The 26302-nt window shown below is 43.7% G+C and overlaps 4 protein-coding genes across 4 annotated transcripts; 1 reads left to right on the top strand and 3 right to left on the bottom strand.

Annotated features, from left to right (window-relative positions):
• Positions 1-11351: 11351 nt before the first annotated feature.
• Positions 11352-12107, bottom strand: LOC106806846 (uncharacterized protein K02A2.6-like). Its single transcript, XM_014808973.1, has one exon. It carries the CDS (start codon positions 12105-12107, stop codon positions 11352-11354), a length of 756 nt encoding a protein of 251 aa, XP_014664459.1.
• Positions 12108-15738: 3631 nt separating this feature from the next.
• Positions 15739-16389, bottom strand: LOC106806845. The gene has a single exon (XM_014808971.1). It carries the CDS (start codon positions 16387-16389, stop codon positions 15739-15741), a length of 651 nt encoding a protein of 216 aa, XP_014664457.1.
• A 201-nt stretch (positions 16390-16590) lies between these two features.
• On the bottom strand, positions 16591-17307 carry LOC106806844. The gene has a single exon (XM_014808970.1). It carries the CDS (start codon positions 17305-17307, stop codon positions 16591-16593), a length of 717 nt encoding a protein of 238 aa, XP_014664456.1.
• A 76-nt stretch (positions 17308-17383) lies between these two features.
• LOC106806847 (putative lipoyltransferase 2, mitochondrial) lies at positions 17384-26128 on the top strand. Its single transcript, XM_014808974.1, has 3 exons — positions 17384-17485; positions 21944-22525; positions 25824-26128. Exons 2-3 carry the CDS (start codon positions 22069-22071, stop codon positions 26039-26041), a joined length of 675 nt encoding a protein of 224 aa, XP_014664460.1. The 5' UTR covers positions 17384-17485; positions 21944-22068; the 3' UTR covers positions 26042-26128.
• Positions 26129-26302: the final 174 nt, after the last annotated feature.

The following is a 26302-nucleotide window of genomic DNA, read 5'->3' as shown; positions in this document are numbered from 1 at the left end:
TATCAAAATTATACATTTGTATAAAATTGTCATAAATTAATATTAGCATTCATATTTATTTAGCAAGAACAGGAAACAAATGTGACAATAAATCTGAACAGCTATAATCAACCTGCACCCCTCTTGTGAATTACTCTCCCTCTCATCTGCTGCCTCCATGGTTATACACCCTGTCTGCTGTATCTCATCTATAATCTATAGACGGGATAGTTTATGTTGTCCTCGCTGTGCAGTCGTTTCTGCGACGCAAAGATATCCAGACGATGCGCAACCACCTAAAGCAATGGAAGACACAAAGTGAGCGTGTGCAGTTTAATGAAATGAATTGACAAGGGACGAATTTCACACACCTACTGAACATGTCTTAGATCTCTGACGCTATTGTTATGACATAAAATCAGACAACGACTAGCTACACATCCCTGTCATTCAGTCCGGGCAGATAGCTAGGTCAGTTGTTCTAAATGCAAATTTATTTGAAGACCGAGTTATAAAGGAAGGCGGTTATAACAATCACATCGCACGACTATGTAACTCATGCAGACAATGCAAGAGAGATACTTGCCTTGCGAGTGTCCTGAGGTAGAATCACGCCATCATTCTGTGATGTATTCACATAGATTTATTGTGAAATAAACACAAGTATAACCAATACAACGGACAATGCGGTCGCATCATTACTCTGGTCCCTCAGAGGGGAGAACAACTAGCCCCATCTAGTATGGGCAATATTAATATAATGAAACAATACATTACATCTCCTTCCTGGTGGATGTTAACTGAATCAGCTTCCTTATAGTCACTCACTGGATAACCATTGATACTGGTTTCACACAAAATTACACGAATAATTAACGCAATATCATCAACTTTGGACTATTTGCTCAAACACAAATTACTGTCTTAGAGCCTGATGCTATTAACACTGAAGGTTAACTCATCCACTACAATCATAAACTGGAGATTATCTTTCACAAATTGCTGTAAGCTATCTGCTTTCACAACATTCTCATCCACTACTAGGACACTTCCTCGCACTCAAGCAGTCTTTGTCTGCAGTAGAGATGTGTCAGGTCTCGAACTTCAACTGGAGCTGATGGCAGAGTGAGGAACAACAACTCTAAGGCTACCGCAAGCCTGCAAAGAAGCCAGAGCCCACTGTACCCTGTCAAGTGGAGGATGAAATGTCGGATAAGGTCATAATGAAAGATTTCATATGGCAAGTGGCAAGGATCTGTGGAGATGGTGAATCTAGCATTCCGGCGTGGAGTGGATTGAATGCCTACGTCAGTACCAAGACTGTCCCCGTTACTACGATACGATATCTACCCTTCATCAATGCCTCACCATCTGACTTGTCAACCATTTTTACTTTGTTGAGGCTAGTACACATATCTGAGGAGTTGGGGCAGCATCACATACTCATTACCACAGACCTTGCCATCTACAGCAAGGCACAGCAGATTCTGTGGAGCAGACCGGAACCACTGGTGGGCAAAGTAACGAGGCTGGGAGGAATGCATCTGATAATGGCTTTCCTGGCAAGCATTGGCAAGATATTCGGAGATGGTGGACTTACAAACATCCTAACTTCATCAGATGTATACGCAGCTGCCACAGTTAACCAAATGCTCCAAGGAAAGCAGTATGCCCGTGGAATCAGAGGTGTCCGTCTTGCACACGAAGCACTGTCACAGATGTTCCTCACTTCAGCTGAATCCTTTGCCAACAAGAACGGATTGCCATGGCTGACCAATGAAACCAAGCAGCTAGTACGTGATGTTGAGCAGTACTTCGAATCCAAAGATGCAAGTGAATGTGCTACCATGGTACAGTCACTGAATGAGAATCACTTCACCACGTTCAAGGATTTTGCGGAAGTGGTACAGAAACGTACAGTTAGACTTCTCCACAACCCATCCTTGGATTTGACGTCTGTGACCATTGTGTTTGATTGGTATGATAACGTGTCATCCATCAAGACAACAGAACGCGAGCGGCGGGGTTCTTCCAGTTTGTTACCTACTTATCAGATCCAGGGGAGCAGACAAGTACCTAACTCTTGTGAAGGTGGTTGCTCCATCTGGAGCGTCATCTGTTGAATCACTGTACAGTAACCAGGAGGAGGCCGATACACGTATGATCCTGCATGCCTGTGCACTATCAAAGGACCATGATAGGATCATAATCCGCTGTGACGATACAGATGTCTTGGTCTTGCTGGTTTACTATGTCAGCAGAGGACAACTGGCTGACTATGTGTACATGTATGCTGGTCATTCAGGAAAGGCAAGATACATTCCTGTTCATACAATTGCGAATGAACTTGGCCCAACAATATGCGAGTGTCTCCCTGCTGCTCTTTTTGATTTTGATTTCGTTTTTTTAATTTTTTAATTTGCTTTTATTTATTTCAGAGGTAAAATTGTAGTGGCAGCCCTCGGCCACCATAGTGGTGTCTTGCTGTGTGCTTCGAGTATCCTTCTTAAACATTCATTTTGGAAATCCTCTACCATTTTTTTCTCTTCCTTAGTCAGATTAGTCCAAGTTTTGCTATTATTTAGTAGTGACGGCACTATACAGTGCATTCATAAAGTTTAACACGTGCTTCCATCGCACAGTTTCCAAAATTTTGTTCATTAGCTATAGATATAACTTCACTCATCATAAATCGACCTTTATCTGTTCTTTGTTTTATCATTTCTTTATATCCTCCTTTTTCACTTAATATCTCGCCTAAGACTAAGTATGTATATTTACTACATCTTTTTATTATTTGATCTTCGAGAAGAATCTGTTTTTCTTTGCTATTTGGACCTCCAAATTTTATTTCCAATATATTTGTCTTCTTCATATTAAAATTGTAGCAATTTTTCTTTAGCCAGCCTAGTACATGCTTGAGCCATTTTTGTCATGGTCTTCCAATTTTCAATTCCCAGCATATCATCCATATATACAAAAAAGGTGTGATTTCTATCGAGTTTCCATACATATAGACCGGTGTACCATAATTATGGCTCATAGGGTCTATGTCCCCCAGGGTACTGCCGGAACGTACCCTCTAGAGCAATAATAGATAAAAGTAGGAGTCTGAAGAAAAACATACTCTTGTTCTTTGGAGATATTCAAAAATGTTTTGATAAATTATGGCTAAAGGATTGTATGATTGACCTGTGGTTTAAAGGATTAAAAGGACCTTGTTGGGAAATAATATACAAAATGAATGAAAAAGCCACGATAGCAGTTAAAACACCTGTAGGACTATCTGAAACGTTTGAAATTGATGAAATAGTGCGTCAAGGGACCGTGTTAGGCCCAATCTTATGTTGTATATAATTATGCTGAGACTGAGAGACTGATGCATGAGAGGGTCTATGTCCCCCAGGGTACTGCCGGAACGTACCCTGGGTACGGTCCGGTATACCGAACGTACCCTGGTACTAAATACTACTATCTAATATGCCGGACCGTACCTCGCCTACTCCACTAACGAGTCTAGGGAGTCGCCTACGCCTACTCCCTAATTCTAGTCTTAACCCTAACCCTAACCCTAATGCTAACCCTAACCCTAACCATATCAAATAGTTACCAGGGTACGTTCCGGTATACCGGACCGTACCCCTGATAACAACAAATAGATGGTCTGTGGTGCTATAACCTTTTTTCCCACCACACTGGTTTGTGCATCTCTTGATTACATTCTGTTTTCTATACCAAATCCATTTTTCTACTATTTTACTCATAATATCCGTTAAGAAGATGCCTCTAGTATTCTTAAGGGTTGTATTAGGTTGTATTGTATTAATATTATGTTTGTGGTCATAGCCCGTATCTTTGTATTTGTTGTTACACTACGATTAGTCAGTCAAGACGACGTTACGTTAGCCAAGATTGTAGTACTAGTAGTAGTACTAGTAGCTCCAGGGGCGGATCCAGAGGGTTTGGGTGACCAGTTTCCATAGTTCTAGTCACAGCTAGGGGGGTCCGGGGGCATGCCCCCTGCGAATTTTTAAAAAATTAGGCTATATTTGGTGCATTCTAGTGAATTGTTGAGGGTCAATTCTGGAGATACCCAGCCTGTGACCGGTTTCTGGAAACCGGTGCAAACCGGCCTATATCCGCGCCTGAGCTCTAGTACTATAGCCCGCGTACAGTTGCCGCAGGCAGACGTTAGTACTACTACTATAGTGCAGTGGCCAAAGCTGAAAAAGGGCTCTATTTAAGGAGATACCCCTACCAGAGGTATAACAAGCTGGGACTGGTCTCATTTTAACCGTCTGGATCCCTAGTTTATGAAAAGCCATGTTGTAGTTGCAGCAACCTTGGCCAACATGCCGAATTAACCCCTATTATCTTTCACAAATTGCTGTAAGCTATCTGCTTTCACAACATTCTCATCCACTACAGTCAAACTCTGAAGATCAAGTCTCTCTGGAGCCTTCCTCATCCGGGTTGATCGCCTTAGGGGAATAGGAGGTGATGACCTATCTGTATCAAAAGGTGACGTCTGAGGGTTCACAGTCAACTTCAATGGGGTGTCTATGGGCCGCGGAATGTTATCAGCTCGTGGTAACTGATTAGGCATTAAATGGGACTGCGGAACAGCCGGATCAACACCAAACCAATCATACAAGTCCTCGTCCCTTGTGATCTCAGTCTCTCTCCATGCCTACTCCCATATCACTCGGGATTTTCTTAAAGAATGAAGTTTCTGGTCACAGAATGCTGCCCATCTGATACAGATATCATACTACCCTTTTTCTGAGTAATGGTTAGTGGTGTGGTTTGATATGGTAAGCCACCTTTGACAAGATTGTGTGGGGTTTTCACTAACTCTGTAAGTTCTAAGAAAACCTTGTAGGGCCTTTCTCCAGTTGACTCATTCGACTTTCGCGATTTTTACATGCTTTTTCAGCGTTCTGACGAAACGTTCTACTTCACCGTTGGCTCTAGGCCACAAAGGGGTCACTTTGCGATGCCTAAAACCCATAGTTTCTGCAAACTTGGCAAAGTCCTCTCCGTTGAAAGGGGGTCCGTTATCAGATTTCACGGTCTCTCGTGTCCCAAATGTTGCAAAGATTTCGTCTAACTTTGGTACTACAGCTGCTGCTGCAGTTGCTCGCACGCAGGTACCACAAATGGGAAACGTGAATAATCGTCTATGAACAACATCACTGTTTCCCCCTCGATGTGTGCGAAATCAACACTGGTAAGTTCAAACACCTTTCCAGGTAGCATGGTTGGTTTCAATGGTTCACGGTTGGATACTGGTGTGGCAATTTGGCATGATAGACACGATGTGACTTTTCGTTCTATCAGTTTGTCCATGAGAGGGAACCAAACTTTTTCTCTCATAAGAGCCTTAGTTTTCACAATACCAAGATGTCCCTCATATGCAATGTCTACTGTTCTCTGCTGAAGTTGTGCAGGTATGACGATACGATTCGACTTTAAAAGCAGTTTGATCTGCCGGGCATGTCAACTCTGTTTTGATTTGCTCGTATCTCGACAGTTCAGAAATACTGACACCAGGGGAAGGTTTGTACCACTGCCCTGATTTCATGCACATGATAACTGCCTGTATAACAGGATCACTCGCTGTTGCAGCTTCAATTTCGCTTAGAGTCATTGCCTTTGGCACAGCATTGCGTACTATGTATGCAATGTGACCGTCAGTTCTCTCGTCTACACCCTCAAGCGTAGATGTTGCAGGTGTACTGCTCGAATGTCTCGAACCGTAGTCTGCCGAGTTATTGTCACCTGGTTCATAACCAACGTGAAATCTATATCTCTGCAGGTCCATTAGCCAACGCTCGATTCTTGCGGACGGTTTTGATGAGAGGTTATTGAACAACGACACAAGTGGTTGATGGTCGGTCACGACTCTGAAGTCCTTGCCGTATATACATACAGGTGAAAACGCTTCACTGCCCAGTAGATTGCCAACGCTTCACGATCAATCTGGGGATAGCGGGATTCAGTAGCAGTAAGTGGATAGCGTAGTACAATGGCACAGGATTTCCATCTACACCCTTCTGGGTGAGCACAGCTCCAAGTCAAATTGGGCTTCCATCTGTATAGATTACCGTTTCCTTTTCAGGATCCCAGTAGAAGTAACCAAGGGTCGTCTCAGCAGATAAAGCATTCTTGAGATTCGTGAACGCAGTATCTTCTTCCTCTGTCCATCTACAAGGTTCATCCTTGCGTGTCAATCTTCGAAGAGGACGTGTAATGGTGGCAAAATCCTTGATGTAGCGTAAACAAAACGCTGCAGAACTCAGTAAGCTCCGTACCTCAGTGACGGTGTTAGGCGGTTTCAATGTCTGAATCTCACTGACTTTCTTCGGGTCTGATGAGATACCTTCGCCACTGAAGATATGTCCAAAGAACAACATGCTTGGTACATGAACTTGACACTTCAACAGGTTCACACGTAAGTTGCTCTCAGTCAGTCGCTGTAACACCGTTCAAAGAAGACGGTCGTGTTCTTCCATGTTTCTTCCCCCAACATAGATCATCACTGATATTCTTGACCTGGTATGCCACTGATGACGTCACTGACAATCTTCTGAATGATTTCTGCTGAACATGACATACCAAAGTTCAAACGTTTATAACGCCATAATCCGACATGAGTCGAGAACGTGGTGAGATGGCGTGAGTCTGGATGTAACATGATCTGGTGGTAGCCTTGCCTTAGGTCAACCTTACTAAACACTTTAATATTGATATAATAAAACAATACATTACATCCCCTTCCTGGTGGATTTTAACTGAATCAGCTTCCTTATAGTCACTCACTGGATAACCATTGATATTGGTTTCACACAAAATTACACGAATAATTAACGCAATAACTATTAATCAACTTTGGACTATTTGCTCAAACACAAATTACTGTCTTAGAGCTTGATGCTCATACAGATTAACACTGAGGGTTAACTCATCCACTACAATCATAAACTGGAAATTATATTTCACAAATTGCTGTAAGCTGTCTGCTTTCACAACATTCTCATTCACTACAGTCCTTCCTCATCCGGGTTGATCGCCTTAGGGGAATAGGAGGTGATGACCTATCTGTATCAAAAGGTGATGTCTGAGGGTTCGCAGTCAACTTCAATGGGGTGTCTATGTGCCGCGGAATGTTATCAGCTCGTGGTAACTGATTAGGCATTAAATGGGACTGCGGAACAGCCCGATCAACACCAAACTGATCATACAACTCCTCGTCCCTTGTGATCTCATAGTCTCTCTCCATGCCTACTCCCATATCAATCGGGATTTTCTTAAAGAATGAAGAGTTTCTGGTCACAGAATGCTGCCCATCTGATGCAGATATCATACTACCCTTCTTCTGAGTAATGGTTAGTGGTGTGATTTGATATGGTAAGCCACCTTTGACAAGATTGTATGGGGTTTTCACTAACACTGAGTCACCTACTTGTAGGTCAGTAGGTTTGTCACTGATGGGATCATGTTCTACAATCTGCGGTAGTTTCGTTTTGATCACACGCCTCAGGAACAATGTAGCAGGTGCAACGTTTGTTGCAGAGTGAGGAGTACATCTGTAAGTTCTAAGAAAGCCTTGTAGGGCCTTTCTCCAGTTGACTCCTTCAACTTTCGCGATTTTCACATGCTTTTTCAGCGTTCTGACGAAACGTTCTACTTCACCGTTGGCTCTAGGCCACAAAGGGATCACTTTGCGATGCCTAAAACCCCTAGTTTCTGCGAACTTGGCAAACTCCTCTCCATTGAAAGGGGATCCGTTATCAGATTTCACGGTCTCTGGTGTCCCAAATGTTGCGAAGATTTCGTCTAACTTTGGAACTACAGCTGCTGCTGCAGTTGATCGCACAGGTACCACAAATGGGAAACGTGAATAATCGTCTATGAACAGCATCACTGTTTCCCCCTCGATGTGTGCGAAATCAACACTGGTAAGTTCAAACACCTTTCCAGGTAGCATGGTTGGTTTCAATGGTTCACGGTTGGATACTGGCGTGGCAACTTGGCATGATAGACACGATGTGACTTTTCATTCTATCAGTTTGTCCATGAGAGGGAACCAAACCTTTTCTCTCATAAGAGTCTTAGTTTTCACAATACCAAGATGTCCCTCATGTGCAATGTCTACTGTTCTCTGCTGAAGTTGTGCAGGTATGACGATACGATTAGACTTTAAGAGCACAGTTTGATCTGCCGTGCATGTCAACTTAGTTTTGATTTGCTCGTATCTCGACAGTTCAGAAACACTGACACCAGGGGAAGGTTTGTACCACTGCCCTGATTTCATGCACATGATAACTGCCTGTATAACAGGATCACTCGCTGTTGCAGCTTCAATTTCGCTTAGAGTCATTGCCTTTGGCACAGCATTGCGTACTATGTATGCAATGTGACCGTCAGTTCTCTCGTCTACACCCTCAAGCGTAGATGTTGCAGGTGTACTGCTCGGATGTCTCGAACCGTAGTCTGCCGGGTTCTTGTCACCTGGTTCATAATCAACGTGAAATCTATACTTCTGCAGGTCCATTAGCCAACGCTCGATTCTTGCAGACGGTTTTGATGAGAGGTTATTGAACAACGACACAAGTGGTTGATGGTCGGTCATGGCTCTGAAGTCCTTGCCGTATACATACAGGTGAAAACGCTTCACTGCCCAGTAGATTGCCAACGCTTCACGATCGATCTGGGGATAGCGAGATTCAGTAGCAGTAAGTGGATAGCTAGCATAGTACAATGGCACAGGATTTCCATCTACACCCTTCTGGGTGAGCACCGCTCCAAGTCCAATTGGGCTTCCATCTGTATAGACTACAGTTTCCTTTTCAGGATCAAAGTACCCAAGGGTCGTCTCAGCAGATAAAGCATTCTTTAGATTCGTGAACGCAGTATCTTCTTCCTCTGTCCATCTCCAAGGTTCATCCTTGTGTGTCAATCTTCGAAGAGGACGTGTGATGGTGGCAAAATCCTTGATGTAGCGTGAACAAAACGCCGCAGAACTCAGTAAACTCCGTACTTCAGTGATGTTGTTGGACGGTTTCAATGTCTGAATCTCACTGACTTTCTTCGGGTCTGGTGAGATACCTTCACCACTGAAGATATGTCCAAAGAACAACATGCTTGGTACACGAACTTGACACTTCAACAGGTTTACACGCAAGTTGCTCTCAGTCAGTCGCTGTAACACCATTCGTCACTGATGACGTCACTGACAATCTTCTGAAAGATTTCTGCTGAGCATGACATACCAAAGTTCAAACGTTTATAACGCCATAATCCGACATGAGTCGAGAACGTGGTGAGATGGCGTGCGTCTGGATGTAACATGATCTGGTGGTAGCCTTGCCTTAGGTTAACCTTACTAAACACTTTGCAGCCATTCAGGTCAGCTACAATGTCATCAATGGTAGGTATGACATGACGTTCACGACTTATTGCTTGATTGACTGCACGCATGTCAACACAGATGCGTATATCGTCACCTGTTGGCTTTGGAACGACAACTATAGGTGATATCCAAGGTGTTGGACCTTCAGCTCGTTCTATTATGTCAGCCCTTTCAAGTTCTTCCAGTTTCTGTTCGACTTTCTTTCTGACGTGAAAAGGGATATCGTCGATGAGGTTGTGCTACTGGTTTGACCGATTCATCGACAACAACCTTGACTGGATCACATTTGCATGTTCCCATCCCAGCGGTCACTGTGGGGAATTCACTCATAATGTCTGTGCCAAGATGCGACTTTGGTTCTGAACGATGTGATCAGGTTTAACTTCTGAGATGCTTTCCAACTCAAAAGTGAACTGCTTGGTCCATTCACCACGAAGAATGTCTCTTTGCAAGTATACTGACCATTCGATGCATCAGCTTGGAATTTCCCAAGTAGATTGAGTGGTTCTGCTGACATGTATGGGTACACTCTCGAATTTGAGTGTGTAAGCTTCGGCTTGTTCTTTACTGCGAGATAATCTGTCTCGTTCAAAACATTCATCGATGCCCCAGAATCAGCTATTACTCGCACTGGTGTGCCAGCTATGTTGACACTGAACAGTGGTTTGTCACGGACAGTCATGTTGGTAGTGTCAGTAAGACGAAATGTACACCCGTCATCATCAATGTTATTATCACTAAAATCACACTTGACAGCCGAATTTTCAGATCGCCTGTCTTTTATCTCAGATGCGTTCCCTATCTCTGTTGCACACGCTCGGTGTCTGATTGGTCTGTCTCGCCCTCGCTGACTGATTCGTCCCTGTGATTCAGGTTGTGCAGCTGGGTTTCCTCGACACATCCTTGCGAAATGATTAGATTTTCCACACTTATGACAAGTTTTCCCTCGAGCAAGACACTGTTCTTTGTGTGGATACAAGCCGCTGCAAAGCCCACATGTGGTGTTTCGCTGTTTGTCAGGCTTCAGTTGACGTCTGCCGTGATAATTGGCACTAGGCTTGTACTTGTTTTCCTGATGAAACGGTTTGCTGTTTACTGCATGTGACGTCTCTCGATACATTTCTTGAGAATGTTCATCTGCAGTTTCCATCGCGCGAGCCGTTTTTAAAAGTTGCTCTAAGGTTAAGCCTTGTTCTATTGCTTTCCTCCTTAGGCACGAGCTTGAAGTGCCTTGTATAATTTGTCGTCTGATCTCGACATTGTTGTCTTGAAAACCTTTCTTAGCCAGGATCTGCAGTCTAGTGTGAAATTCTGTCACTGATTCACTAGTTCTCTGTGTTTCTTTGCGAAAAGAATATACATGGTAGTCTGTACATCTTTGAGGTTCGATGTAGTTGGCCATCGCTTTTATGGTTTGGTCGTATATATTTGTATCCTCATGTTCACCAGCGGCTGGTTCTGGTATGATCAATGTATCAATAATGTCACATGCTTCCTCACCTATATAGTGCTGTAAACATGTTGCCAAGTCTCTTCACATATTTCTCAAACCGGGTAGGTGCGGTTTCTCGAGGGTGCATTTCGAATTCAGCAAACGATGGTAAGCTGATCGCCATTTTGAGAAATCTGCGCGCTCCGTTTCGTCACCCAGAGCGGATCAACGAAAACAGAAGTACCGATGGTTGGTAGTACGACAGTTTCTTCTATTCACACCTACTTATCGTGTGTGTTCATGATCTGATCCTCGTCGCCATTTGTGATGTATTCACATCGATTTATTGTGAAATAAAACCAAGCATAAGAAACAAAACAGACAATGCGGTCGCATCATTACTCTGGTCCTTCTCCCGGGGTCAACAACTAGCGCCATCTAGTATGGGCAATATTGATATAATAAAACAACACATTACAGGCATTTTTTTGCGATTTCGACCAAAATAATGTATATTTTCTTGCACTATTTGTGGTAGCCTTGCCTTAGGTCAACCTTACTAAACACTTTGCAGCCATTCAGGTCAGCTACAATGTCATCAATGGTAGGTATGACATGACGTTCACGACTTATTGCTTGATTGACTGCACGCATGTCGACACAGATGCGTATCTCGTCACCTGTTAGCTTTGGAACGGCAACTATAGGTGATATCCAAGGTGTTGGACCTTCAGCTCGTTCTATTATGTCAGCCCTTTCAAGTTCATCCAGTTTCTGTTCGACTTTCTTTCTGACGTGAAAAGAGATACGTCGATGAGGTTGTGCTACTGGTTTGATCGATTCATCGACAACAACCTTGACTGGATCACATTTGCATGTTCCCATCCCAGCGGTCACTGTGGGGAATTCACTCATAATGTCTGTGTCAAGATGCGATTTTGGTTCAGACACACTGATGACCGATGTGATCAGGTTGAACTTCTGAGACGCTTTCCAACTCAAAAGCGAACTGCTTGGTCCATTCACAACGAAGAATGTCTCTTTGCAAGTATATTGACCATTCGATGCATCAGCTTGGAATTTCCCAAGTAGATTGAGTGGTTCTGCTGACATGTAGTATGGGTACACCCTCGAATTTGAGTGTGTAAGCTTCGACTTGTTCTTTACTGCGAGATAATCTGTCTCGTTCAAAACATTCACCGATGCCCCAGAATCAGCTATTACTCGCACTGGTGTGCCAGCTATGTTGCCACTGAACAGTGGTTTGTCTCGGGCAGTCATGTTGGTAGTGTCAGTAAGACGAAATGTATACCCGTCATCATCAATGTTATTATCACTAAAATCACACTTGACAGCCGAATTTTCAGATCGCCCGTCTTTTATCTCAGATGCGTTCCCTATCTCTATTGCACGCGCTCGGTGTCTGATTGGTCTGTCTCGCCCGTGTTGACTGATTCGTCCCTGTGATTCAGATTGTTCAGCTGGGTTTCCTCGACACATCCTTGCGAAATGATTAGATTTTCCACACTTATGACAAGTTTTCCCTCGAGCAGGACACTGTTCTTTGTGTGGATACAAGCCGCCGCAAAGCCCACATGTGGTGTTTCGCTGTTTGTCAGGCTTCACTTGACGTCTGCCGTGATAATTGGCACTAGGCTTGTTTGTTTTTCTGATGAAACGGTTTGCTGTTCACTGCATGTGACGTCTCTCGATCCATTTCTTGAGAATGTTCATCTGCAGTTTCCATCGCGCAAGCCGTTTTTAAAAGTTGCTCTAAGGTTAAGCCTTGTTCTATTGCTTTCCTCCGACGTAGGTGCGAGCTTGAAGTGCCTTGTATAATTTGTCGTCTGATCTCGACATTGTTGTCTTGAAAACCACACTTCTTAGCCAGGATCTGCGGTCTAGTGTGAAATTCTGTCACTGATTCACTAGTTCTCTGTGTTTCTTTGCGAAAAGAATACACATGGTGGTCTGTACATCTTTGAGGTTCGATGTGGTCGGCCATCGCTTTTATGGTTCGGTCGTATATATTTGTATCCTCATGTTCACCAGCGGCTGGTTCTGGTATGATCAATGTATCGATAATGTCACATGCTTCCTCACCTATATAGTTCAGGAACATAGCTGTAACATCACCTGAATTAGACGTACAAGACCAAATTCTTGTGTTGATTTCTTTATTAATACATCCGTAGATACTGGGTTTCGTTACAGCCGTACTTGTACGTTTCTTCTATATATATACGTAAACTGCAAAAACACAATTACAAAACACCGTAAGAAATCATCTAATCAAATACTAATGACATCAAACTTACTAATTTCTACTCAAACATAAAACCCAATAACAGTATGGTGCTGCCCTTGTCGGTAAGCATAGTTTCCCGCGCACCCACAGGTGGCGCGGCTCTACAATTAACATACTGCGTACAACCAAAAAACGTCACTAAGAATAAACAAAACCCCCCTAAACATCCCGGCTCCCTAATTGTGAGCTTGACACGAGCAATTATATTCAACACACCATTAAATGCGCAAACATCGTGGCATCACGGAACGCGCAGCGCCTTAGTCAGCTTCTACAATGAGGCATAACTTCGCAATTGGTCGCTTCAGGATGGTGGCTCCAATTCGGCCATTGACGACCCTCACAAGCCCCTTGTCGTCCTCCATCACTTCCGTCACTCTGCCTACTGGCCACTGGTTCCTCTGCATATTCCTATCCGCCACCAATACCACGTCTCCGACCTTGACGTTCCTCTCCTCCTTTCGCCATTTCTGATGCTCCTGGAGCGCTACCAGGTACTCTGTGCTCCATCTCCTCCAAAACACGTTCGCCAAGTGTTGTACCTGTCGCCACCTTCTATTGACATAGTTGTCCTCCTTTACAAACACTCCAGGTGGTGGTGCTTGCTCCGGCTGCAACCTCAACAAGTGGTTGGGTGTCAATGCTGGCGAGTCAACTGCGTCACTGGACACTCGTGCTATTGGCCTGTTATTCAGGATCGCCTCTGCCTCACAAAAGAGGGTCTGCAAGCCCTCATCCTCCAAGTGAATGACTTGCTCTGTGGCGACTCCGTACAGTACCTTGCGCACGGATCTGATTAGCCTCTCCCAGGCTCCACCATGATGGGAGGCTATTGGGCAGTTGAACTCCAGAGATGCCAACATATATTTGAAGCAATCTCTAGTTTCTGGCCATCAAATTAGTAGTTCGAGGGGAGGGGGGTTTGGGGTGGGGATTATTAATTTTATACACACACACACACACACGTTCTAAATTGTAGTACATACGCTGCCACGCACATGAAACATTGTATTACGGCTAGCGCAAATAGAGGAGTGTCTGCCTGTACGAGCGAGGAGGATCGATTGTTTATACGCAAAGTCTCTTGCGGCTGGGGTCCAAGGACCGCGTAAGCGCCCTGGAAGCTTAGGGGGTTTGAGAAAGCGGCCCGCGAGGCACGTGTGTATGGCTGTGCACATCCATCGACGCTGTGTTGAATGAAGTACGGGGGGGGCACGATTGTTTCAGCGTGGTACTAATCACTACTAAAATGTAGAGGGTTGGCATTGCTGGACTATGAGAAAGCGACAAAAAAACTCTTTCGGGGAATTGACGAAAAAGCTACAATCGGGAATGACACTCGAGTGTGCCGGCAGGAAAAAATATAAGTGTGAATTTCATTAGGATTTTCCATGGATTACCGTTCTATAATCCTACGGGTCGTTGGTCCTACAGGTCTACGTATGCACGCCCGCAGGCACACCCGCACGCACGCGCGCAAGCACGCGCGCAGGCACGCACGCCCGCAGGCACACCGGCACACGCACGCACTCACGCACGCACGCGCGCAGGCACACACGCAAGCACGCCCGCAAGCACACACGCACGCACGCAGGCACACACGCAAGCGCCCGCACAGGCACACACGTATATACGCGCGGGTGGCGGCGCGCGCTTGATTGAATGCAATACAGTACAGTACACACATGCATGCTTAAATGGTAAACACTTGACAGTCACACCGTACCATGTATTCTACCGTGCCGTGGAACCGGCTGCCGCTAGCGGCAGAGGCCTAGGCATCGCAGCGCAGCAACGCCGAGCGAGAGCGGCAAGGCACGGGACCGACCTGGACAATCGATTTCCAGGGCAACTTTTTCTTTTGGGGTTGCCCCCGATATCATGTTTTCGGGGGCTCTTTTTGGCATTTCGAGGGCGAAATCGCCTGCCGCCCCCGTGTATTTTTCCCCTGCGTATTATAGACTGACGGAACAAACAAAATTTTTTTTTTCGATCACAGTAAAATTCGTAGTTTCATACAAACTGGTCGTAGTGGTGCAAAGGAATAGAAATTCGTATAAAATACGGATAAATCGTAGTGGTTGGCATCTCTGGAACCCCTATTCTATCCCTTTCTGACGTAAGGCTGATCCAATCTTTGACTGATTCCACTTCTGGATTTCTTCTTTCAGCTCCCTACAGGCTCCAACTAAATTAGTACCATTATCTGATCTCAGGCGACGTACAGCTCGTCTTGCGGCAAATCTCCTGACAGCGTTTATGCACGAGTCTGTGGTAAGACTTTGGGCTAACTCAATGTGTACTGCCCGGCTTGAGAAACACGTAAAGATGACTCCGTATCGCTTGTAAGTGCTCCGTCCCCGTTTAACTTCGAATGGGCCAAAGTAGTCCAATACTTCTGTCGGAGTGCACTCAACGTACTGTTCGAGCCTAGATGTCCGACTCCATTGTGGGCATCTACTAATATAAGTCTAGTGACTGGCGAGTCCTTCGGAAACAGCATCGGATGTTTGACTTCAACTGGAACCTTAGCACGTCGTAGGCGTCCTCCTACTCTAAGCAGTCCTGCTTCATCCACGAATGGGTCCAGCTTCTGTATTAATCCTAGGTGTTTTCCGTTTTCCGCAAGTGCATTTGCTGCAGGTATTTAACAATCGAGATCTCCGCTGATTCCAACTCCTCTACTCTAAGTGGTGTTAACACTTCGCTGCCTTGAGCTCTCAACCTTCTATCAGTGCTGCGACGCTGCTTAAAGCATTTCTGTGCCCTTAGTATCCATGCAACAGTTGTTTTGAGTTGCTTCAAATTTGAGTATCTAGCGAACAGTTCATCTGTAGTTACGGTGTCTCCAGGTGCTGCAAGTGTGGCATAAACTTTCTTAACTTCTGGATCTTCAGGTGACAGCTCCTGTGAGAACTCTGATCTCGGCCACTGTGACTCCGGCTCCCATAGATACTTGGGCCCCAACAACCATTGCTCGCTAGCTCGTTGATCCTTTGGTCGAAGTCCTCGGAATGCAGAATCTGCGCGATTGTGCTGAGTAGGGACGTATCTCCATTGGTTTAAAGTTGATCCTTCTTGAATCGTGGTGACTTTGTTAACAACGAAGGTGTGGAATCTGCTGGTCTGATTGTTGATGTATCGTAACACGGTCATGCTATCGGTCCAGTAGACAATCTTATCAAACTCATACTCCATTGCAACTGTAATCATTGCAACGATCTTCACTGCTACGCTGGCAGCCGTTAGCTCCATTCTCGGTGTGGTGACTTTCTTCAGTGGAGCGACCCTTGACCTTCCAAATAGCAACGAACAGCAGACCTGACCCTTATCGTCCTGTAAACACGTATAAACGGCTATCCCATACCCGCTGTCCGATGCATCTGCGAATGCGTGTAGTTCTCGTGATACAATTTTTGTGAATTCTCTAGGACGCAGGCTCCTTGGCACAAACACTTACTCCAATTTCTGGATGTCAACTAGCCATTGACTCCACTCGTTCATTTCTTTCTCGCTGATGGTGTCATCCCATGCTATGTCCTGCTTGCATAGACGTTGTAGTAGTATCCTTGCTGGTAAGACAAACGGCCCAGCTAGTCCTAGGGGGTCAAAAACGCTACTGATGACCGACAGAATTCCCCTTCTTGTAGCCGCTTTCACCTTTAGCCTAATTTTGAACGTGAACGTATCTGTCTCGGTATCCCAAATTATCCCTAAAGCTCTTTCAGTCGGTAGCTCCTCACTGTCAATAGCTAGCTCTAGTTTCTTTGACCTTTCTGATAACGGGATGGAGTCATTCACGGGCTTGCTGTTGCTAATCCACTGGCATGCTCTGAATCCTCCTTTTTCCTTAACTGCAGTAGTCACACCCCTCCTCACGTCGATCCCTTGATCATCATCGACAAGAGATTTTAGCACATCATCAACGTAGAAGCTCCTTCTAATGGTGCTTACGACCTCTCGTGAAACCTGTCCTTCACTGTCAGTGGCACACTGTCGTAGCGCCGAAGCTGCGCAGGCTGGAGAAGAAACTGCCCCAAATGGATGTGTCGTCATCCGATAAGTCTCCGGCGGTTGGTTTAGGTTCCCTCCAGGATACCACAGGAACCGCAAGAAGTCCCGATGATGCTCATTGACCTTGACTTGATTAAACATGCCCTCTATATCTCCCATGATTCCTACGGGTTGCTGACGGAATCGCAACAGCACGTCCACGATGGCATTCGTTAAGTTTGGGCTCCGTAAGAAAGGGGTTAATTCGGCATGTTGGTCAAGGTTGCTGCAACTACAACATGGCTTTTCATAAACTAGGAATCCAGGCGGAGACCAGTCCCAGCTTGTTATACCTCCGGTAGGGGTGCACTTAATTTTTGGGGTCTCAGCCGCTGCACTACTAGTACTAGTACCTGGGTGAGGGCCATTCCTGTCCATACAGATTTTGTTGACCCACACTTAATTTTCGTAAATGTTGGGGTAATATTCCTACTTCAGTATAACTACAAGTTGTATTTGTAAAGATTCAAATTCATCGTAACCTCGTAATATCGTAACTATTATTATTAGTCTTCAAAGTCCTATTAAGTATAATGAAGACGGAAAGAGACAAAGTTGATCAAATACTATCTATAGACAGATCAACATCATGATCCTGTAATCATTAGTTGCTATTTGCATGAATGTGGGTATGTACGCTCTAGTAAAGACATTGTCAAATAGCATAGCACCCACCGGCGCAGGAAGATCGCGTCTGGGATGTGCGGCCATGGTACGAATGTGGCTAAGAAGGAGAATAATTATGTAGATTGCATTTGGGCAGTGAGTCCAGTAGTAGGGGCGCACATAGACTGACTCCGAAGAAAAACAACCTGTGAATGCTGTGCCCAGGGTCAACTCTGCCCAGGACAGATGGAAACACAATCACAAATTTCCCCATGGCATCTGCCACAAGGCAGTCAGATCAAACCAAAATGCGATTTGTTGTTATACCTGCGACATATGGCATCACATAAAATGTCTGCCGGACTGCATATCGATATCGGCCGAAGAGTTTACGTATCTATCGTCAGATCATGCCAATTGGTATTGTTTTAATTGCCAACTGCCACAATTAAGTGATTCATTCTTTTCTGATTCTATCTCAGATAATCACAACCCGAGGTCACGTGGATCACACTGCTGGACCCTTTGTAATGTTCCCTGAGCTACAGGACTCACGCAAATCAAACCATAACAATCTGATCATCTCACACCTGAACATTATTGCAATCTATCACAAGTTCGGGATCATGTCGGACATATTCACTGAAAATCTCTTCGATATTGTTGTCTTTTCTGAGACAAAGCTGGATGTAACTAAACCCAATGCTCCTTTCTGCATTGAAGGCTGTGCAGAACCCCTCCGGAGAGACCGTACCTGGCATGGTGGTTGTCTTATGGCAATAATCCGATCAGGTATTCCCCATCGCAGAGTTGGAAGACTTGAATCACGAAACCTAGATACACTCTGCATTGAACTCCATCACGCAGGGCTGAAATGGCTTCTGATCTCAATCTACAAACCACCAAGTGTCAGTGATCAGGACTTCAAATCAACTTTAACTGTTTTCCTAGACCCTTGCTACACACACTACAACAATATTATACTATGCAGTGACTTAAATTTTGACAAGCCTCTACCTAAGACAAAATGAAAGACACTATCTGACCTATGCGTGATTTTCAATCTCAAAAATCTGCTGAAAGTGCGTACCTGCTTTAAAAACCCTGGCAATGGCTCCTTGTTAGACCCTTTTTCTAACAAATTGTCCTACACGATTCCACAAAACCACGGCCGTCGACACTGGCCTTGGCGATTTTCATCGGTTTATTTGCACAGTGATGAAAGGGAACCTAAAGAAACCCATGCCAAAATGGTATCACGACACAATTTAAGATGGTTTAACCCCAGCACCTTCCAGCAAGATATGGCAAAAGCCCCATTCTACATAGCTGCAATTTTCCAAGACCCAGATGATCAACATTGGATCATGTACCTCTAACAAAAGCAAAGACTAAACCAAAGGGAGAGCTGCCTAATGGAAACGTGCCATCTACAGAAAAAGAATGCTCAGAAACAAATACACAAAGTATCCCACCCTCGAAAATTGGGAAAATTACAGATAACAAAGAAAGCTGGCCATCTCTATAAAGCAGACCTGCTTAAAAACTACTTTGCTGAGAGACATGACGGTGCTTCCACCAACAAGGAGTTCTAGAAGATAAAGCCAGTAATGTTTAACAGACCAAAAGCATCACTGGGCTTGGATTACAGTGATCTTGGAGGAAAAGGGCAATCTATTGACAGATCAAAATAAAGTTGCAGAAATATTCAACACTCATTACACCAACCTGGCAGCTAATATAGGAAACAACCTTGCCGAAACAAGCACTCGGGCAAGTGTTTCGGCTATACAAGCCCAGCCCAGATCAAGTTTTAGTGTTAGGCCCGTCACTCAAGAAGAAATTATAAAAACCATGCAAACACTGGCAACCAATAAAGCTGCTGGCCTTGACCACATCAAGCCAACCCTCGCCATGATCGCTGCCTCCATGAACCTGGAAAAACACAGCACGGGGAATCTGACACGACACTCGACAAGGCAATGGAACAGAGCAGCAGGGTGCGAAATTAACGCGAGTCCTGAGTCAAATACTCCCTGCTTTACTGTCAGACTCCCTGATTTGACATATATGCAGGAGTCTGTGTGACTCCCTGAAAATTCTGCTATACTAACTAGTTCGTTGCAGATGCCTTGCGGAATTGCCGTATTTTTTCAGCAAACGTCCAAAGAAAATTTGGCAGACGTGCAACTGCATGAATCATCAAAATAAGCACATGCGTTATTGTTGATATCTTTAGTGTTAAACTTCAGACTGCGTACTCCCTCATTTTGCTGCAGACTCCCTCTTTTTGAGGGCAGGGAGTCCAACCTTGTTCAAAATTTAATTTCTAACCCTGGAGCAGCAAGTCACATATGATAATGTAGCTAGCCCTAATGGTTCCAGTTCTCGAGCAATCACATTCATATGCTCTCATCAAGATTATGTTTATTATTCAATTTTATGTTTCATTTGCATAATCTGTTGGTCAGGAATTGTCAACACATGGTTCATCCATGTTCATGAGCCTTCAAATTGCTCAACAAAGTTTGGAAGACAAGCGCCATCACCCTCAAAACTAAATTAAAAATTTTCAACTCTAATGTTCAGACCGTCCTCATGTATGGCTGTAAAACATGGAAACTAAAAGCCAAAATAACCCGAAAAATCCAAAGTTTTGTTAACAAATGCTTGATGAAGATCCTCAGAATATTTTTGCCTTGCACCATTGCAAATAACAAGGACGAAGCATACCCCAATCGAAACCCAAATCTGAATAAGGAAATGGGGCTGGGTGGGCCACACACTGCGGAAGAAAGTGACGGACATTGCACGCATGGAGCTCAGCTGGGACCCGCAAGGAAGACGTCGGGTGGGAAGACACAAAGCAACCTGGAGGCGAGACTCAGAGGCTGAACTTAAGAAGAAGGGCTACACCTGGAGGGAAATTGAGCAGAAGGCAACCAACCGAGCGATATGGAGGGAGTACACCAAAGACCTATGTCTCCCAGGAGACTAAAGGGTCTAAGAAGAAGAAGGTTCATCCAGTCACTTGGCAACGGTAGTCCTGACAATGGTTGCAGGCAGGCTGTACTTAACCAACAGTGTTGTCATTTACATCTACGCAAGTGCAACCGATAGCAAGTGCTTTAATACACAGCATAAAAGTGATATGACTCAATATTGGAGAAATGTTAGGAAACCCAAACAAGTTTGAGTAGCCATTAGCTGCAAAACACAAACACAACAGCACACAACAGCACACAACAGTTGTATCACACTTATAAATGACTTGATTTGGTCTCTTGTAAACCACATAGTCACAGTGGACGCTCAGTTATGTATCCGCACGCAGTTATGTGCACGCACTGAAATGCTAAGAAAATCTTTTCGGTGTGCTGCGGCATCTGAGTGGAATAATTTACCTCCTGATGTTCGAGATGCCCTCACGGTACCATTTCTTCTTTTAATGTCCATCTAAAGATAATCTTGCCCTATCAATAAGGTCCATTGTGCTCTACTTACCCCGTACAATTTTAGTCCAAGTAGGCCTACTTCAACTCTTATTGTGTATTTATTTAATATTTAACTGTTCTATTGCTGTGAGACGGCCATGTGGAAGATAGGTCCACGCCAGTATATTGTGTCTGTGCCTAACATGTTTTATCGTCGTTAAATAAAGTTTTTACTTACTTACTTACTATTTATGTGCATTTGTGTCCATACTCAAGATTGACAGTGTTATAAGATCAAGCCTTGAAATATAAGTATTTTCAGCCACAGGAGCAGTTCAGTGCAATTTATGTTCGAGATCAAGTGTTATACATATTTCAACGTTATATCTAAATGTGCATTTATAATGCCTATCCTGGTGAGGGGAGTGTAGCAGTTATGAACTATTTTGTACCACTTATGAACACTTGCCCTGCGCATAACAGAACGTAATGATGACAAGGTTATCGTCCTGTTCTCCTTGCGGATAATAGTTCTACAATAAATACATGTTGTCATGTGTTATTTGGTGTATTATCCTTTATCACAAACATATCGATATCGTGTGAGCACTTCTTCTAGTTAACTGTAACTAATTATAACATCTGGAATAGAACTTTATGAGTACGTATGTATAAAGAACTTGGTGATTAATAAATTGTTCGTGTTTGTTTTTCAGGTGGATCTGTAGATGGTAGTACATAATTGGAGGAGGAAGTCACTACTTTTAAAGATTCAAATACTATATCTTCCTGATCAGCCCTTTGGTGAAGATGATGCAGCACTCTCCTCTTCTCAAAATACATGATCATGTCAAAGATAGTAATAAAGCTCTCAAAGTTAGGCAGAATGCCCCTAATGTCTGCTTGGAATGTACAGAAGTCCATTTTCAAGAAACATATCCTTGCAGCACAATCAAAAGTGGTGGATCATCCAAATACTATCATACTTGTGGAACATGACCCCGTGTACACGATAGGCATTCGGCAGAAAGGGTATACTGCAAATGACGAGGAAAGACTGAAGAGGCTGGGAGCAAAGTTTCATTGCACAGACCGTGGAGGATTGATAACATTTCATGGGCCAGGGCAGCTGGTTGCATACCCCGTGATAAACTTGAAGGATTTTCGACTTGGATTAAGAAACTATGTGTGCAATCTTGAAAAAACTATCATAAATATGTGTGCTGGTTTTGGAGTGGAAGCAATTACTACCTGTGATACAGGAGTCTGGGTGCAGGATAAAAAGATTGCAGCAATAGGCAAGTACAGTGGATTTGTTACCTCATATGACAGTCAGTCATTTAGCCATAAGGTTTTCACAATTGTAATCGTGCACCCATTTGTGATGACTGATCAGAATTAGTTTATGATTTTGTTGAACATGGGGTGATAAAGGAGATGCGTACCTGTATGCCTTGGAAAATTGTCACGTGAGTTACTCTTGATGTCTGCCTGTCGGAAAGGCAAATCCATGGAGTAGTGACCATCCTGATATTTCATCGATTCCTCCACTATCTTGTTAAACTGCTTGTCCTCCACTGATGGCTCCCGTTTACTGTCTACTCCACGCTCTGGGAAGTCCATATTCATGGCATTTTCTGGTCATTTAACTCACTCCTCTCCAACTCTTCCAAGACATAAGCTCTAGCATCCGACACCTTTATCTCAGTTCTTATCTGAATTTCCTCTTTCTTGAGTTTCAACTGAAGTTTCTCCTGCTCAATCTGTTTTTTTTCTTCAAGAGCTGCAGCCAGCTGGCCATTAGCTCGGCCTTTCTCTGGGTTTCCTGTGCCTTGATCAATGATAGGCTGCTCCTACTTCAACGACGAGAGGATTCACCTGAGTGTGTCGAACCTACGGAGTTCCCAGATCTGGATTTTCCACCTGAGGGGGGAGCCTTATCATTTTCCAGAAACCATCTTACTAACCTTTCCTTAAATTCAGCGAAAGATGCCAATTTTTCGTGTAATTCTGCTTCAAGTTCCGTTTTTGTCTCATATCTTCCACCAAATCGAGCCATGCATGATGAGATACTAGGTATTTCTCGTACTCGCATCGCTGTTTCATACAATGATACATTATATCATATATGCATGGGTTGTGTGCACGATGTAACGCATTACCACAGTGTGGTTAGTAGCTGCCTTTTGTTTCAAATTAGGCTCTGAACGCATCGAGTTTGCTGGCAACAGAATGGAAAATCGTGTCGTACGTTTTAGTCTGTATCTCCGGATTGCGGGTGTATACGAGGAAACGATTTCGCACGATGCTAGGCGTGTTGGATGAGTTACGCGTAGTAAATCGTAGGTATTATAAGGCTAGTAAATGACAAATTTCCCTTGTTTATTGAAGTCACACTCCTTCACTATTATCTACTCCTGATGTTATCATATATATGGGTTGTGTGCACGATGTAACGCATTACCATAGAATACGATTACCTGAAAAGAGTACCGTTAAAGCACACTTTACCCTATACTAGCCCGACCAGCTAGGCTGTGCGACGGATTGTCTATACAGGTATAGACGGAGGTATAGTAACCCTAGCAATACCGTTTCTTGGAGCTAACTTTACCCCACCATACAATTCCTCTATACAAAACCTTGCAAACTTTTGCAGCACATTAAATTCGTTGGAGGTATGGAAGTGCACTTGTTGTTGTTTTAGGAGGGGTGGTTTGTGCTCGGGTTCGATATTGTACCTAATCGATTAGGTACAATATCGAACCCGGTACCGATAATCAGTACCGGTAACTGTGAGATTTAGGTGGGGGTCACTGCGGTTCAAGGATAAAGAACATGGGTCCCAATAAAACCAATGTCATTTACATCAATATAAATATAACATTATATCAATATAATAGGTTGGGGTTATGGTTAGGGTTATGGTTAGGGTTAGGCACATATTGGGACCCATGTTCTCTATCCTTGGGCCCTTCAGAAGTAAGAAAACAATCTCTACGTGGAATTCTAGCTAGGTCTGCGTCCATTGTCGTAATCTTTACAAGAAACGACTTCTTCGACTTTGATTTCTTTCGTTTAGTAAATGGTGCCATTATTGTCATACCATGGCAAAACTACAAATAAGATAAGTAAAAATAAACAACAACAACCAAAATAAAACATGCGAAAGCACACCAGGGAAACTAGGAGCCTGGGGCCTCGAGGCATCATTAAACGCACTGGTATCATCAGATGTGCAGACAACGGAGACGGCGACCCCTCGCGCTTCAGATTCACCAACATTTGATTGTCTACTAAAGAAAGGTTTGAACTTTATCCATTTAAATGCTCGTAGCCTAGCTCCTCCCGAAAATGGATGAGATTCGATATATCTCCAATCTTGCTAAAATTGCAGTGATAGCAGTGTCTGAGACTTGGCTAGATGAAACAGTTGAAAATTCAGACATTTTTATAGACAACTATATACCGTGGAAAGACAGGATAGGAATAGATGTGGTGGTGTGGTATGTATTTATATAAGGAAAGACTTTGCTTACAACCTGAGACCTGATATGTTCAAAATTGGGCTAGAAGCAATAGGGGTCGAAATATTACTGCCACGAACAAAACCATAGTTTGTTAGGGTGTTTGTTATAGACCACCAAAACAAGGAGACTTCTTTGAATGGGGTTAGCCGCTAGAAACAGTTGCCGCTGGAGGGCAGCACATCTGCAGAGGTGAAGATTGTCGGGTGTTGCTATCCCGCGGGCGTGGAGGGAGGTCACGTGATAACGTTGACGATGACGTTCAAAAAGTTAACCCTAACGGTAACCCTCACTCCAACACCGCCACCACTAACCTTCACACTAAACATGTATGTGTCGCCGCGCTATATATAGGCAGTGTTATTCACAAAAATTAATCTATGGTGTGGGGACAGATATCATGATGCAAAAATCCTAACCCTAACCCTAACCCTAACTTACCCAGGGTACGTTCCGGCAGTACCCCGGGGGACATAGACCCTTTCAGCGTTACTAGTGTGACATGTCACTTCATATCGGCATGTACACTCGTGAAGGTGGCTTACTCAATGCCAACTTTAGCTCTGTGAGATCTTTTGTTTACGACTTTCTGTCATGGGTTAGGCGAGCACAGAGAAATCTGGTAATTTGAGCACGAAATATCTAGCACTCTAGATCTTAAAAAACTTTTGGATTATCGTTTGAATGCTGAGCGAACAATTCGACAACTTGTGGGGCCATTCATTGATAATTTCGTCACGGGCAATAAAATTGGTTAAGTATGCATCAGTTGGTCGTTTCTAAATGGTTCAAGGGCCCATTCTTAGAAACATTGTGAAGTGAAGGATAAAATTAATGCTAATGCTCACAAATAATGTTATGATTACAATGATTTGGACATTGGACATTCCTCGGAGGTTCCAATTTGGCAGCTCGTTTACTTTCAGTAAGGGTGTATAGGTACATTTATTATAATATTTAATATCCTTGAATTTTAATTCAAACATCCATCATTTAATATTTGGTGTATCTTTTAAATTGTACACAGCATCTTTTACCCTGTTTTATGTATTTTCATTTCATATTTTAGGTGTTCATGGGAGCAGGTTCATAACAACTCACGGTGTCGCCATCAACTGTAATACTGACCTTGCATGGTTCGACCACATTGTTCCATGTGGTATAGATGGAAAAGGTGTTACATCGCTGTCCAAAGAGCTTGACATAGATGTTGGTATAGACGATGCTGTTGGGCCATTCCTAAAAGCATTTGCAGAAGTCTTTCGTTGTGATATTGAGAAACAGTGAAATTTGCTGAGAAATGGAAGGCAGGGAATTCATGCAATATACTTCACATAATTATTGTGGCTTTATAATATAGCGTAATATTTTAAAGTGTGTTGTTATTGTTTCGTTTACCTTACACTTGCTTAGGGTGCTCATATCTGAGCAGCTTACCCTGTATGTTTTGTTCACTGCATGAATTGTCATGACAACAACTTCTGGCATGTTGAAGTCAGTAGGCCCTCAATATCGAAGTAGTCATGCCCCCCTAAATCCATCCATTAA

This window comes from Priapulus caudatus, unplaced genomic scaffold (genome assembly GCF_000485595.1).
Source record: "Priapulus caudatus unplaced genomic scaffold, Priapulus_caudatus-5.0.1 Scaffold182, whole genome shotgun sequence".
NCBI classification, from domain to species: domain Eukaryota; kingdom Metazoa; phylum Priapulida; class Priapulimorpha; order Priapulimorphida; family Priapulidae; genus Priapulus; species Priapulus caudatus.
This window is presented reverse-complemented; position numbering and strand designations above follow the sequence as displayed.

Excerpts from the sequence above, each read along its gene's own strand:
- LOC106806846 (XM_014808973.1), bottom strand. The coding sequence starts at position 12,107 with ATGACTGCCCGAGACAAACCACTGTTCAGTGGCAACATAGCTGGCACA.
- LOC106806845 (XM_014808971.1), bottom strand. The coding sequence starts at position 16,389 with ATGGAGCTAACGGCTGCCAGCGTAGCAGTGAAGATCGTTGCAATGATT.
- LOC106806844 (XM_014808970.1), bottom strand. The coding sequence starts at position 17,307 with ATGGGAGATATAGAGGGCATGTTTAATCAAGTCAAGGTCAATGAGCAT.
- LOC106806847 (XM_014808974.1), top strand. The coding sequence starts at position 22,069 with ATGATCATGTCAAAGATAGTAATAAAGCTCTCAAAGTTAGGCAGAATG. Across the intron at positions 22,526-25,823 it reads TAAAAAGATTGCAGCAATAG|GTGTTCATGGGAGCAGGTTC; the intron begins GCAAGTACAGTG and ends TTCATATTTTAG.